Raw genomic sequence first — 15,999 nt, 5'->3', positions numbered from 1 at the left:
CTTTTATTTTATTTCCATTTTAAAGAGTCTTTTTTACAGTCCATTTGATCCCTCCCCTTCCTTCTCTCAGCTCATCCCTGTTAGTGCCCTTATCAGGCAAGGTTTCAGGTAATGCTTCAGTTTTATAGTCTCAGCCTTTCCATGAGCAAACATTCACAGCAACCTTTAGCCTCTCTCATTTCCTGAGTTTTGCTGTTGCTAGTTTTTCACAAACAGAAGTGCCACCTAGTACACCAGAGGGGCGGGCAGAGGTGGGGGAGAAGGCAGGGAAGGGGATAGGGAAGTGCCTGAGAGAAGGATCATACAGCCTGTCTTTGAATCTACAGTGCGGACATCTCTTTCGTCCTATCCAGGAACAAAACCAATGTAGAGTATCTGAAGGAAAGAGGGTTGGAAGAGAAAAACAAAAGAGAGAGCACACACAATGGGTCTGAACTGAGCAATAATGAAGCAACAGATATTGGGTCTGGCCCTTTGGCCTTTGTTTTTCTCGCTCCAGCTGCTGCAGCAAGTTGGTTCAAATGAGTGTAGCAACAACAATTATGTGATCAATGTGATGCTCATGAATTACTTGGACTTCCCATCAACTACTGAAAATTTGGAATTAGCTGTGAACCAAGCCTTGAAAAGGGTGCAAGACGAATTCGAGATAACAGGTAAGGCAATGGGTGTTGGTTATCCCTCTCCTGCTGTGGTTTCTTGTCAGACTTTGTGCCACAGTTTTCTACACATCTGACCTTCAGGAAACTGCTCCTCAGACAGGCTCTTTGCTTGTCTGTTCACCTTATGTGCATCTTACGGAAATAATGACCTCCCTCTGGAAAAACAGAAGTGCTCTACAGATGGGCAGAACCACATTTGCTTTTATGGTGTTTGGGCAGACACTTTCTGCATGCTTTTCTGGAGATGTTCAGTTGGGATTGGGAACATGGGAATTGCTGAACTGGGTCAGACAAGACCAGTGATCCATCTAGTGAAGAAACTGGGATGCCCTTGCTTCCTCTCCTGGCTGGATTAGCCTCTACTATCTGAAAATAATTTTCCTCCTGACCCCATCTGCCGATCACATTATGACTTGAAGTGTGAAGGATCTGCAGTCTGTATGTTTTTCCCTCATTTAGAGTCACTGCAGATGATGCTGTTATTTATTTTGATATCTCTCCTTTCAATATCACCAATCTACTCTCACTCTCTAGAATATCGTGGGGAAAAGAGGTTCCAAAGAAATGATACCTGTTCCCTTTCTGCCCTCTAGTTGAAGAGATCTTCTCCCATTTTATCGGAAAGCAGTCTCTCAGTTAATTCCTACAGAGCCTTAAAAATGTCTCTAATAATGGCCAACACTGAAAGTACTAACACTCAGCAGAAAAAGTCAGCAGTCCACACTGGAACAAATTTTACAGTGTCATCCTAAGTAGTGGGGGTTAAATGGTAGGTGGACTTTCTAGAAGCTTTTTGGTGGGAGACATCCTAGCATGAGACTGCTGAAACCTGTGTCAGAAGAAGAGGGATACAGTGTATTAGTGGTTATCTGCAACTCATGATGCTGTTTACTTTTATGTTTGTGTTACAGGAGTAAATGTTACAGTCAATGCCACCTTCCACAGATTTACCTCATCACTCTATGTCTCACAAGGCTGTCGTACCAGCACCTGTGAAGGTGTGGAGCTCATCAAGGAAATTTTTGTGAGTAGCAGGCTTCTTTAAGTTGATTTCCGAAAAAGACAAGACTTTTTTATTTCTGCGTGTGTGTGCACATGTGTCTCTCTGTCTTTCCTTATTACCTTTTGATCCCGTTGTTCAGTTCCAAACAAATTTGACAGGGAAGTGAAGTTTTCAAAGAGAAGATGTTCCTGTAGATTTTGTGAAGACAAGCAGGCAAATACTGGAGAGAGATTCTATGAATGCTTCCCAGAGGCTGTCATTAGACATTTGGTGGCAGCGCTGGCTAAAGCAGCCTTCTGCTTCAGGCTCCTTTTCCTATGCTTAAGTTGTCCTCTTTTTTATATCTGCACAGCTCTTTGTGTGGCCACATAGCCAAAGCAACCCATTAAAAAAAAACCCAACCAACCAAAAAAAAAAAAGAAAAACCCAACAAACCCAAGCACTCAAACAGCCCAAGCAGAGCAAAAAAGGTCTATTTCCAACTGGATCAGATCCTGAACTGGTTCACCATCAGTTTATACAAATACACAAAGGAGAGAGCTGTGCAAGGATGGGAACATGTAGGCAGAGAGATTATTAGGCTGGCACTGATACCAAAGAAACTTGTATGGGACTATGCCCAGAGGGCAAAGATGAAGTGCTCACTTCTCACTAGAAAACACAGAAGTCACGTGAGAGAAACTATGTGACTACCCTAATATAGGGAAAAGCTTCAGTTAGAACTGGTGCCTTACAAAAAGCTGTGTTTTGGTGGATTTTCTCATGTCTAATAACTATCACCTCTGAGTGAAGCTTTGTCAATCCAATGCAAATTCTCAGATCTACCAATATATGAGCACATGCTATGGTCTTTGTTAAGAAGAAGTCCCTCATGACACACAAAGCTACTGGTCAGGTCTTATGTGGTAGTCATGGAAGGATTTCTTTTTCATACAAGCTTCATATGCACATAACAAATTGTTTTTCTGATACACAGTATCTTGTAATTCCAACCCCTCTGTCTTCTGCAAATGCAAGCACTGCTGGGGTGTGTAATTTCATATGTGCAGTTGAAACAATTACAACATTTTAATCCTAACTTGTTGTCTGTCTCTTAACGAAGGTCATACTCACAGGCACTATTCTGTCCTCTGCCTTTTCTTCTTTCTGTGATTCCTCCCTCCTTCACTCTAGGTTTGTTCTTTTAACCTTTCTGTAGCTACTTTGCTACTCTGTTCTTGCTTTTGCTGGGTAAATTCTGTGACTCCTTATCAAATTCTAAAGTTTCTTCATTCTCCCATCCTCCTCTCTCTGCCAGTCCTCTGCACTGTCCCCACTACTGACCCTTTCTGATCCCTTGCAGAATAATGGCACTCTTGGCTGTGTTGTCATAGGACCCGCTTGCACTTATGCCACCTACCAAATGGTCTCGTAAGTACCACCTCTTCCCCCTAATATTGTGATGCTAAAGATATCAACTGCTGAACAAAGTTGTTTTGTGTACAGCAAGCTAGCAGACATTGGGATTTAGGATACATCAGACACCTCAAGGTCTACAGTCAAGGCAGTAAGACTCTTATGCATAGGCAATATGTTTGGTAGGGAGAATAAAATCCCCTTCCAAAGCCCATTGATGAAATCCCATTGCTAGCAGGGAAACTTTTCTAATTGCTGACAGTAAGTTGTTTGATTGATCAAGGGCTCAAAAGAGTTAACTCTTCAGTGACTGCAGCAGGAAAAAGATGTTAGCTTGAGGCAGGTAGATGTTGCAGTACTGCAGCAACAGGGGTCCTTCTGTGTGGGTGTTCAGTCACTGAGGGGGGGCTGAGTTACATGTGTCAAGAGAAGATCCAAAACTCCCAACCATCTTCAGTAAAGACTGTTTAGATAGTTTAGATAGGGAGCAGCCAGTTTAATCGTAACTCTTCTGCCTGAAGAAGCATTCCTGAAGAATGATTCTCTCTATTATTGTATTATACGTGAACGTGTATAATTCTATTCTATATTATATTATGCATTAATATGTTCATTCTCAGATATTAGGAAAAGTGTAAGCTGAATCTGCAGACTTCTAGCATAAATCAGTTAAAAATCCCCATCAGCCATGATGTACAAATCCATATTGTTACCAATGCGAATCACTTCCCTTTTTAAACTTTCGTAGCTTTTTGGTTTCACTGAGAGATACTGGGAAGATTGAGACACTTTTACCTCAAGCTTTATTTGCTTTTAGCTCTATACTTTTCTTTAAGACCAGAAGTGAATACAATGTTGCTAGTGAACACATGTCATTGATTTATAGAAGAATCAAAAGAATAAGTCTTACATATGTATAGGACCATGGTAAAATATGCAATGTACCCCATTTTATTAATTGTGCCTCCTAACTTTATGTTTGCTTTTCTATCTGCTGGATATGGAGCTGCCCAAAATAATGCCAAAGTCTTCTCCTCAGACTCTGACACAGTTAAACCAATAAAAAGTATGAATAGCAGAAGTTTATGCAAAGCAATGAAAAACACTAACAAACAGGCAGCTGGCTTTTGCCCATGGTGCAATAGCTTTGCAAATCAGAACTAGTGCCTTACTTTACAGCACTTTGTGGGGAGGGTGCTCCATGGGCAGCAGGGTTGGATTGTGCAGGGCCTGCGGTGGCCTGGCTGCTGCCTGCGCTTGGCCACAGCTCTCCGGGTTTCATCTTTGGCTTGTCAAATGGACATTAAGCAACACTGAGTGTTAACTGCAAGAGCTCTATAAGCACAGTGGCTGCTGGGATGTTGCAACGGAACGGTGGAAGTAACAAGTGTGGTTTGGGATTAGCCCAACTGTCTACCTCCAACTTCTTCACCATCTCTAATTCAGGAAATCATTGGGCAATGATTAACGGGATGAAATTTAACAAGTCTAAATGCCAGATTCTGCACCTAGGATGGTGTAACACCGGGCACAAGTATAAATTGGGAGAGGAGCGGCTGGAGAGCAGCCCTGCAGAAAGCGATCTGGGGGTGCTGGTTGACAGCTGGCTCAACGAGAGTCAGCAGTGTGCCCTGGCAGCCCAGAGGGCAAACTGCATCCTGGGGTGCATCAAACACAGCATAACCAGCTGATCAAAAGAGGTGATTACCCTCCTGTGTTCAACACTGGTGCAGCCTCACCTTGAGTACTGTCTGCAGTTCTGGGCCACACAATGTGAAGAACGTGAAGAATGCTCTAAATGCATCCAGAGGAGGGCAGCAAAGCTGGTGAAAGGGCTGGAAGGCATGCCCTATGAGGAGTGGCTAAGGACTTCGGGCTTGTCTAGTTTGGAGGAAAGGAGGCTGAGGGGCGACCTTATTGCTCTCTACAGCTTCCTGAGGAGGGGAAGTGGCGATGGAGGTGCTGATCTTGTCTCCCTGGTATCCAGTGATAGGATGCATGGGAATGGTTCAAAGCTGTGCCAGGGGAGGTTTAGTCTGGACATTAGGAAGCATTTCTTTACTGAGAGGGTGGTCAAACACTGGAACAGGCTTCCTAGAGAGATGTTGGATGTCCCAAATCTGTCAGTGTTTAAGAGGCATTTGGACAATGCCCTTAATAACATGCTTTAGTTTTTGCTCAGCCCTGAATTGGTCAGGCAGTTGGACTAGATGATTGTTGTAGGTCCCTTCCAACTGAAATAGTCTATCCTATTTTATTCTACTCAGCTCGACTCGACTCCTATTCTGTTCTATTTCTTTTCTTTTCTTTTCTTTTTTCTTTTCTTTTCTTTTCTTTTCTTTTCTTTTCTTTTCTTTTCTTTTCTTTTCTTTTCTTTTCTTTTCTTTTCTTTTCTCTTTTCTTTTCTTTTCTTTTCTTTTCTTTTCTTTTCTTTTCTTTTCTTTTCTTTTCTTTTCTTTTCTTTTCCTTTCCTTTCTTTTCTTTTCTTTTCTTTTCTTTTCTTTTCTTTTCTTTTCTTTTCTTTTCTTTTCTTTTCTTTTCTTTTCTTTTCTTTTCTTTTCTTTTCTTTTCTTTTCTTTTCTTTTCTTTTCTTTTCTTTTCTTTTCTTTTCTTTTTTTTTTTCTTTTCCATTCCATTCCATTCCATTCCATTCCATTCCATTCCATTCCATTATATGCTAGTCAGAAAAATGTCCATTTCATTAGTGAAATACTCTCCCTGGCATTACTTATTAAAGCATTTGTGTCTGTTTCTGTTGCAACAAGTATAAACCCTGTAATTTGGTAAGTGGGATTTACCTGGAAAATAAACTTTTGTCACAATAATGCCAACAACTCTAATGGCCATGGTTTTTGCAGGCAAAATTCCCCATCATAAAATACCACTTAGCATACAAGAACTAAAATATTTTGAGTCTAGTCTGATAAGATTGCAGCATCTAGGAAGATACTTTTATCCTTAAATCTTAATGTCTCTGTGGATAAAAAATACCTTTGTTTTACAAATTCCCTGCCAGCAGATGGTTGCTTTAGTTTTTCTCCCTGACTGCTGCTGTTGTACAGCTCCTAAAATATGCCATAGTGGAACTAAAAGACTTTTCCTTTGAGTTGTAGAAGTAAAGCTTTTTTGATGGCAAAAAGCTGTCACCCTCCAGCACTCCCCCAATAAAGAGATCAAATCCATCCCATGTTAATGGCAGCCGGGGAGCAGAATTGGATGGGTCCTTGAGCCTTAGGACTCCTGTCACAGCCATTAGGCTGAAATGGTGCATGGTACCCAAAAGGGCACGGGGAATTGAGGGCAGTGAGAGAAGCTGCCTGGACCAGTTGAACAGGGCTTTTCAGTGCCAATACTGACTTCTGCTTGTGTTCTTGAGAAGCCTTCTCTTTCAGGTTCAAATTGGTGTTGAACTATTGCAGGGAGCAAGAGGAGAGGGAGCTGAGGATGGAAATCATGTGGTAGCGCCTTGGTGCAACAGCAATCCATTCAAGACTTGTCCTCTTGTCTCTCCCATCAGAGTTGGAACAATACTGAGCCTGCCTCTGATCTCTGTAGGGAGTTTTGGACTGTCCTGTGACTACAAAGTAAACCTAACCCGCCTTCTGACCCCAGCCAGGAAAGTGAATGAATTCTTCTATTATTTCTGGAAAGAATCTCAGCTGCCATTCAAAACCACAGCCTGGGAATCTGCCTACATTTACAAGAGGAATGAAAACTCAGAGGCATGCCTCTGGTAAGATCCGGATCCATCTCTGACCTGGCTGTTGATAAACTCCATCTCCATCCTCAGGCATAGTTCTTACAAGCTGTCCTTTGAGTCCTGTATTTTGGGAGATGCCTTATGGCTACCAAGGAATGAGAGAAGGAAAAGATGAATTATACCCTTTAGCTGTACTGCATATCTGAATGTTTTACTCAGTCTACTTTTAAGTATCCTCAAGCCTTGGCTTTTCTTGTGGACAGCATAGCCCACATGTTGTCCCTGCTAGAAATACCTGTTTACTGCATCCTTGATGTAAATAGAGAGGCTCCTCTATCAGGCTCTCCACAGATGCCTTTTTAGGTCAGGGGTCTTATCCAGTTCTTGTAATGTTTCTCCACATTAATAGCTTCAATCTGTGGGCACTATTGTTACTCCAAAACATCTCCAAATTTCAAACTGTATCTTTCTTTGAACAAAATGACCCCCAATGATTCAGAGTTTAAGCTACGCTCTCGCCAGTTCAGAGCAAAGGAGACAGTTTTCACTTTGTGACCTGAAACATCAGCCCGTGCTTGATTCTCAAGAATGCTAGGTTTTCTCCTTGCCTAAAATCAAGGGCTGTTTTAGTCAAATAGTCTCTTTAATATACTGATATTTATCATTACTCTTCTATTATTGACTCATTTAATTTTCAGCTCATGTGAGTGTTTCTATGCTCCTTTGAATTTTTTTTCCAATTTTGGGATATAAAATGCTGATTAATTGAAAAAAAAAAATCTAATTTCTCCTACTGATTGTATAAATGTAGCTCAAAGGCAGCCAAGAATTCATGTCAATAACTATTATTTATCTTTCCAATTTATAACCTGTGGAATTTGCAGAATTTTAAGCAAAATTTATGACTGTATTGTCTTCAGAGTGATATAAGCATGTACTTACAGAATACTTTGTATACAGGTTTTTTTTGTGGTTTTGGTTTGGTTTTTTTTTTTCCCCCTGAACTAAGCAGCCTAAAAACTGATCTCCAGTTCTCTGTTTTGTAGATATTTAGGGACTTTTATTGTTTCCCCCTTCTTTTTTAGTATAGATAGCAACTTGATCACATGATGTAATTGCTACGATTACCTCTTTGATGCTTTGAAACATCAGTGCACTTCACTTATCTCTTACTACAATCCCTGTTTCTCCATGTTTGCAGTTATAATTGCCAATGCAGCACACACACTTTAGCTAAATCTCTTTAATCCTGCAGGTTTCATACCTGTCAGGGAAGTCAATGCATGTAAGTTATTTCCCAAGTGTTTCTTACCTTGTCTTTATTAATACTTCCATTCAGGACCTTCTTTATGACTTCAGAATTGTTCAAGGTCCTTTTCTTTATTGTTGAATTAATAAGAAAATTTTAAATTAATTTTGTATCTTTACCGATTTTTCATCCTAATATAGTTGTAAAAATGTATCTCATTCTGCTTTAATAGAAACTGTCAGCTTGAAGGTTTTTGGACTGTCTAATTTAAAAAATCCATTTTTGCTAAAGCACAAGTTATACTGCATGGGCTAATTGTTTTCCCCATATGTGTATAAAAATAAGTGAATACCCACAGTGATAGCAACATCAGGTTATGTCTCAACTATGCATATGTTCCTGTAAATTAATGGTTAATGATTCTGTTCCTGAAAAAAATGGGAAGCAAAAGATATTTAGTAGTTTATAGGACCAGGATCTCAGTGTTGATAGATCAAAAGTTAAGCAGTTTCAAAACAAAGAGATTTCTTTTGGTTTTCTCTCTGCATTAACTTTATTTCACACAGAATGTCTCTTCTCAGACACAACATGTTGAGGCAAGAATAAAATTTAGGAGTTGGCTGGTTTTGCTTAATCTTTTAGCTAGCTTTTACTCAGTTGGGTTTTTTTTGCTGTCCTCATTTTTCGCCTTCAAGTTTTAACTGACTTAGTATAGGGTTTTTTTGTTGCTACTTTCCCTGCTTTGCTTCTCTCACAGTCAGGGTACATGTGTATTTTTTATCTCAGTTCTTTCTGCAGTTCCCATTTACTACTTTGAACCTTCACATGTGTCTTCTAAGATTACCACTGATGTCTTAAAACAGCAGCTTCCTGACTCTGCTTCCCAGTTAGTCTCACTTGCTGTAATTTCCCCATATCCCTGATTTCTTTTCTTAACTGTTAATGTCTTATTACATCATTGTATTCTCCAAACCCATCCTTTGTACAACCAGGCTCAAATACCTCTGGGTGACTTTCCAAACACTTCTAAGTCTTTCATGCCCTGTATTGATTTTCTCTCTTCTGTTGCTGCAGAAAAAAATGTTCCATACTGCCTTACAAACACTCTTGTGTGCTGTAAACAGCCTATCTCGCATTTTGGCTTATTTAGGAGAATGTGAGGAGTTAGCAATTTTCTGACAATATCTGTGCTCCCTTGTGTCAGGTACATGAATGCGCTAGATGCTGGAATCACACACTTCTCTGAAAAACTGAAGTTCAAGGAGATTTTAAGGACTCCAGAGCAGCTTAAAAGAACTGTGAAAGATCCAAAAAGAAAAAGCAATGGTAAGGGGGGGCTGAGGGTGAACCCTCCCCTTCAGGTAAGTTGCTTTTCCCAGGAAATCAGACCTACCCCTTAGTTACATTTTAGGGATAGTCTTTCCACGGAATTGGTGGAGAAACACAGATATACCATTTCACATGGAGGCAAACGTAAAATGGCACAAAGTTCCTAGATTCCTCTCTCCATCCCCATAAAATATGGGGGAACATCCTGGTTCCAGAGAGCTTTTGGGGTGAATTATCCCATCTAGGAACAAGCCCTGTTTTGTGAAAGATTCAGAAATCCAGGAATCACAACTCCTCCTAAGAAGGGTCTTAGATACTACAAGAATGCTTAGCTCTCTACCATTAATATGTTTGCAGCCCTGGTACATATATGGGCCTCATTTGTGCCATCAAGGGGCACTTCTTCTGGAAGTGATCCATCTACAGTAGAAAAATGGATGAGTAAATACCTCATCTTCTCCTAAGACTAAGCACCTCACTTCAGCAGGCCAAGTGAGTGCTAGAGTAATAAGTAAGCCAATGGAAGTACTATTTGAGTGGCATTTAACTTAGAAATATTCATATTCAGTAGCCTGTATTGCATCAGAACTGCTAATGCTTATTTGAGTGAGATAATGGTAGTGTTCTGGTGCCATCAGACAGAAAATGGTGCTATCAGACAGAAAATGGTGCAGGTTGAGTCACCTTTTACCACTTTCCCTCAAATATCCCAGTCTTACTGCAGAGAGGCTGTATCTCTGTGCCTGGGTCGCAGCACACTGCAGGTAATGTGCCTTAGCCCAGCATGGCTCTACTGTCTGCTACTCAAGCATCGGGGAGCAGGCAAATGTCCTCTTCTTGTCTGTACCTTTCACCAATCTGTCTCCATTTTTGCCCAATCTGTAGTGATCATCATGTGTGGCTCTCCAGCTGACGTCAGGACAGACCTAGGGACGGGGGAAGTGGATAAGGACATTGTTATCATCCTGATAGATCTCTTCAAGTAAAGTATCACCTTTGCTTTTCCTCTTTTCTCTGCACTTTGCTGAAGGATAGAGATAATGGAAATAGTCTGAGTGAAACTGTTTTGTTGAAGAAATGCTCTCTCATAAAATGTTTTCCATTACCATCTTTCCTCATGTCTTGCCATTTATCTAAGCTGCTTAGTGTTCATAGCATAACCTCTACAACATCCCCTTTAGTTCACATAATATTTTTCTAAGGCAGTGACAGAGCAGGTAGGGTTAACATCATCCTGTGGACTCCTCAGTGCAGGAAGCCATGAGAGAACCACAGAGTCCAAAGTCAAAATGGTCATGAGCTGTTCATATGAGATATTGTACATTTTTCATACACTCTGCCCAAACAGACAATTATGTAAATGTGGCTTACAGTATATTTTTCTAGGCTCCGTTTATTCCATTTTTAAATGATTTAAAAGGATCGTACAACTGGCTCTTCCACTTTATAAATCTTCCACTTTATAACTGTCACTTCAACATCTTTATAACTACATTAATCTAACTTTTTAGAGATATTTCTTAGTACACAACCTAAGTTTTCTGTTGTTCAATGTAATCTTTATATTACTAATTACAAAATCTTTATGGATGAGGACTGACATAAACTGGCCTTATCAATGGTAGCCTCAAAAGCTTTGTCTGTATATGAGGACCGAGAGCTGATCTCTGGTCCTAAGCCTAAGTGACACAGCACAGCTCACACCCGTATGGCGAAGTGTAGATACCCAAACTGCTTTTTCGGTATGGCTCCAGTCACTGTAGCAAGTCACAGTCTGTGAGAAAGCTAGTTGGCTTAGACCAGACCCATGCCCAGGACTGTGCTGGCAGCTTAATGGTATGGATGATCACAAGGCAAATGTATGTGCCCATGTCTTGATCTTACTTATTTCACTGTTGATGTAGCAAAAGAATCCACAAAATTCCAGCGCCTGTGGGACTTCCCAGCCCTCACATCTAAAGCTGACCTTGACAGGGCAGGGCTGAGGCACTTTGGATTAATGACTTCAGTCATTTAACCTTTGGGTCCAAACGGAAGCTTGTGGTTCAAGTTCTAACAGGGTCTTCTCTGTCCTGTACACTTTCAAGTTCACCATACATATGTTTCAGAAGTGCCTCTAAGAGCTTTAGACTTTCCACCACTTTATCCAGGCACTAGTTGCTTTTCCTGAGGCAACTGGCCACAATTCCTGTTTCTTTGCAAATGCACAATGGGGACTACGTACGTGAGTGCTTTTACTTACTGGTGTTGCATGTATGGTTGTTGCCTCATAATAGGTGAGGGTGATTAGGGGCTTCTCTGCTGTGATATGCATCCTTCTGGTATACCCAGCTGCCTCAACCCATTTTATATGCTGCCCTCCTTAAATTTGCTACATACCCCTGATTTTGCTGAATAGCTCAAATCATGTTCTTCTTAAAATGGAAACAAAATACAGACACATGTGTTAGATCCAAACTCAAGCTGTAGGAGAAGACAGTAGGCAAGGTCCCATGCTTCTCCAGGAGTCCAGTCCCTCAGACAAAGTGATGGTTTTAAATTTTCTTCAGCTGTGAGCCCTCTGGAAGCCAGGGCACAAATACAGTGTTTAAGCCTCCCTCAGGGGAGGTGGGATGCTGTAGGATTATCCAGTCTGGTGGAGTCTAATGAAATTTCCTTTTCACCTGGCTAGTTCAGTCCAAGCCTGAATGAAAAGCACTTTGAAATTCTTCAGGGTGAAAAGTGCAATGTAAATGTCAGAAGGTTCTGGGAAAGGCAGGGACAAGGCTCTGGTGTCAGAATCCCATCTGATGGCTGTGGAGTGGAGCCTGTGGTCTCCAAAAATTCTTAATACAGTACTGACTGAAAAAATAAAAGGATGATCAAACACGAATAATGAGAGAAAGCTTATACATTTTTTTTAATCAATCTAGCTATAGCAATGGCAGACGCTGCCACTTGACACTAATATCTATTGCTAAATTCCTCTGTAATGTGAATCCTGTGGTTGCCAATTCTGAAGCACTTCCAGATGGCCTGTCAGAGTGACGAAACCAAAGATACCTGAAAGCTACAACCTTTTCAGCTTGTTTTAGCATAGTTTTCAAGTTCACATAGTTTTGTCTGATTTTCTTAGCTCACTGAATTAAGCAAATTAATCAATAATCTGCTCTCTGCCCCTCTCTGATTGTTTCCTTCCCTCCTGTTAAATGCTTTTAGTGCAAATCCTAATGTGATCAGTTCTAGCAGGAAATATCAAAATTAGAGGAACATGCAAAAGAATGCAGAAGAGGTCAGAAACACGCACAATAACATGAAGAAACTACAGATTGCAGTACTGTGGATTCCAAGAAGAGACTCAGTTTTAATAAATATAAACTGCTGCTTGAAAGAAGAAACAAACTGGACAGAAACCAAACAGTTACAATAATAACAATAATTCACTGCAACCTTTGAGTTTCAGATTGCCAGATCTCTTTGATATTACCTTTTAATGTAGTTAAGCACAGAAGCTGGCATCGGGGAATGAACAACATAAAGAGTTTTGTCCATGATGAAATTTTATTTTTAGAACTACTGCTTTAATCTGTTAAATAACAGTGCTGCTGGGAAGAGAAGAGTGATTCTGTCATGGTTACCACTGCTCCTGTTGCTGATTGTTCATGGGGTTCTTGTGATTTGCTTTGCAGTAACACATACTTCAGGAACAACAACTCGGACCGTTACATGAGGAATGTACTTGTCCTGACTCTGCCACCAGCTAATTACAGCTTCAATACCATAAAGACTGAGGATGACGCCCTGGTAACCACACTATTTTATATCTGATTATTGCATTCAGTTCATTCATGTTAATGCACTAGGAAATGAAAACTAAAAATGCAGCTGTAATCTTCCCCCATCATGCTCCTATGCTGACATTTTCTTACATTGTCGCAGGATGACATTTTGTCCTGCTCTAATGATGTAAAAATATAGTATCATAAGGCAAACATGCAGGGTCTCATATTCCTGCTTTGTGAAGTTCAGCTCAAGCTTTTAATTTGGTCTGCAAGTGTCATGTTCATGGCGCATGAGGGAGACTTATAGGTACATGGCCTTCTGATTCTGCTTCTGAGTGACTGACAATCTTATATGTAGCTGCAAGGCATCACTGAAGGAAGATCTATACGTGTAATCGAGATGTGCGCATGGAAAGTTCAGAAGCAATAATTGTTGACTGCAGATATGTATAAGTGGTGGCAACCATTGCTGTTTCTGTCCAGGACCTTTCCAGTTAAACTTCAAAAACAGGAACTTTTTTTTTTCTGTAGGAAATATGTATTTTTTTAATTTCCTGAAAAGCAGAAACTATGCAAACCCTGTATCTGCTTCGTGAAACTGATACTCCTGCTGTCTGCCCAGGAATCAGACTCTACACGTAGAGTTTCTCCCAGGATTTGTGGCTTTGAGCTCCAGCTCTCCGGCAGGCAGCCTGAAGCTTCTGGCTGGATTTACAGGGCTTCCAGATCCCCCAGCCTGGGCTCAACACTTTTTGAGTGCCAGCTCTATGGCAGGCTGCTGGAAATTCTGGCACATCTCCTTGCCCCTGAGCTGTGGCCATCTGGAAGCCCAGATTTGCTGGCACCACACCGGATTATCTGCACAGAAAGTCTAATCCAAAGCCAATGGCTTTGGGTCCCACTGAGCAGACCTGTCCAGAACCTACAATGTAGAATTTCTTGAATCCTTTGCATCAGCATCAGCATGCCAGAGCTTTACATTGGCCTAATAAGTTTTCACCACCTCCTTGTCTTCATACACCAAAAATATATTTTGTTTACCTTTATTTTTCCAAGTGAGAATGCTGATGCGGCATTTCCCATCTACTCACTCAGTGTTCAGCAGATTCTGGTCTTCCATGCTGGAGTTTTTGCCAAATGGAGGCCACCACAGATATAGTAGTTTTAAGGCAGAAACATGAACTCTCAAATTGCTGTTTTTCTTTTTCTCCTGTTCTAGATAGAAGATGACTTTGTTGTTGGCTATTTTAATGCAGTCTTGCTGTTTGGACATATTCTGAAGAAATTTATCTCCTCCCAGACCACAGTGTCACCTGTCAGTTTCATCAATGAATTCCGAAATACCACTTTTGAAGGTATAAAAAGTACATCCTGTGCAGGGTTCATTAAATTGATGAGGGGAAAGAAATTTGTTTTAAAGCACTCTTAGGATAAGCCACTTCCACACTAAACAAGTCCAAGCCCTTCAATGAGTTTTATTCCCACTTTTTTCTTTTTCTATCATTTTTTCCAAGGATGCTATCTTCAGTATTAGCAGAAGCACTACACAGCAGTTGTGCAGAATCATCTCAGTGCATGCAACACAGAAGAGGTAGAAAGTCAAAATGATGATAATTTGAAACATTGCAATTAGCAACAGACTGTTTGAGGACCAGGCTCCTTTCTGAAGTACAAAGCACATTTAAAGAATATTGCTGCCTAAGAAGGGATGGGGGAAAGGAGGAGACACAGAGCTTCGCAGCCAGCAGAGATGGAGGACAGGGATGAGGACCTGAACCTGGCGTCATTCTTTTGACAAAGAGCTGAACTCTCTATAGGGACACTATTTGGAGAATGAGAAAGGAGCTGGAAGAGTGAAGCATATAGGTGGGTTTCAGAGTCCGTGCTTCCTCAAGAAGCAACCTGGCATTCAGGCTGTTAATTTTTGATAGTGGTATTTCTAGGCTTTCCCCCAAAGGTCTAGTCTTGACTTGGGGCCAGTATGTATGAAATATGATTTATGTTCAAAATGACTCTGAAGTCCACTTAGCTAAGCTTTAATGAAGTAGTTTCAACCTTTTCCCAGTTTACAAAGCCATTGTAGGCCTGGGTGCCTGCAGCGTGACTGTAAGCCAGCTGGCAGTGGGTTGGCTCTTCTTAGTCAACTTTCTTGTTCCTCTCACAGATTGTCTAGCACCAGTGGGCTTTTGTAGGCCACGGGCTTAAAATCATAGAATTTGATCATTAGGAAAAGTCAGAGGCAATACTTACACAAAGAAGTGACAACATTACCTCTCTGGGAGCACAGTCCCAGCTGTTACTTCACATCAGCCATCTGTACCAAAAGAACGACTCAGATCTTTGTGTTTATGTCCCACCTGCTTTCAGCAAACACGTGTGCAGAAGTTTCCCAGATTTTCCTAATATGGCCTAACAGGTTCTGGGCTTATCTTTGCTTTAACCATGGTATCCCAAACCTCGCAAAATAGAGTTTACTAATTCCTCCTGGAGACAGCATCCTTTTTTGAATATCAGTTATACTCATCTCTTCAGTTTCATTCTGAATTTGAGAGGTAAGTTGCACAAACTTTTTTACATATCCAAAATAAATCTTGCACTGTAATGCTCCACATTAGTTACAGGTTTAGTTTTTAAAAAAAAATCCTAAAAGTGAAAGGTCTTGAACCACCTTCATTCCTTCTTGTGCTAGAGGCTGGTAGAGTAGGGAGTCAATACAATAATTATGTTGATATTAAGAAGGTGGACCATGAAAAACTTAGCATCAGTTTTTGAGGTGAAAAGGGAGAAGATAATTCCTGAACTAAAATAATGATGATACTGAACTTTAGGAAAAATAAAATAAGTCATCGGCAACAGCAGCAAAAGAGCAATCTGAAGCTGATCAAAAAGACTCCTGAAAA

At 40.7% G+C, this 15,999-nt stretch overlaps 1 protein-coding gene across 1 annotated transcript in view; it reads left to right on the top strand.

Annotated features, from left to right (window-relative positions):
• Nucleotides 1–445: 445 nt before the first annotated feature.
• GUCY2C (guanylate cyclase 2C) overlaps nucleotides 446–15,999 on the top strand; it is a 47,074-nt gene continuing 31,520 nt past the window's right edge. The window contains exons 1-8 of the mRNA XM_075719943.1: nucleotides 446–656; nucleotides 1,574–1,686; nucleotides 3,008–3,075; nucleotides 6,578–6,793; nucleotides 9,214–9,335; nucleotides 10,224–10,320; nucleotides 13,007–13,121; nucleotides 14,319–14,454. Coding sequence (XP_075576058.1) covers nucleotides 446–656; nucleotides 1,574–1,686; nucleotides 3,008–3,075; nucleotides 6,578–6,793; nucleotides 9,214–9,335; nucleotides 10,224–10,320; nucleotides 13,007–13,121; nucleotides 14,319–14,454 — 1,078 coding nt within the window. The remainder of the gene's footprint in view (nucleotides 657–1,573; nucleotides 1,687–3,007; nucleotides 3,076–6,577; nucleotides 6,794–9,213; nucleotides 9,336–10,223; nucleotides 10,321–13,006; nucleotides 13,122–14,318; nucleotides 14,455–15,999) is intronic.

The sequence above is a fragment of the Pelecanus crispus genome, chromosome 1 (genome assembly GCF_030463565.1).
Source record: "Pelecanus crispus isolate bPelCri1 chromosome 1, bPelCri1.pri, whole genome shotgun sequence".
NCBI lineage: Eukaryota > Metazoa > Chordata > Aves > Pelecaniformes > Pelecanidae > Pelecanus > Pelecanus crispus.
Note: the sequence above shows the minus strand (reverse complement) of the source record. Positions and strands in the feature narration are given on the sequence as shown.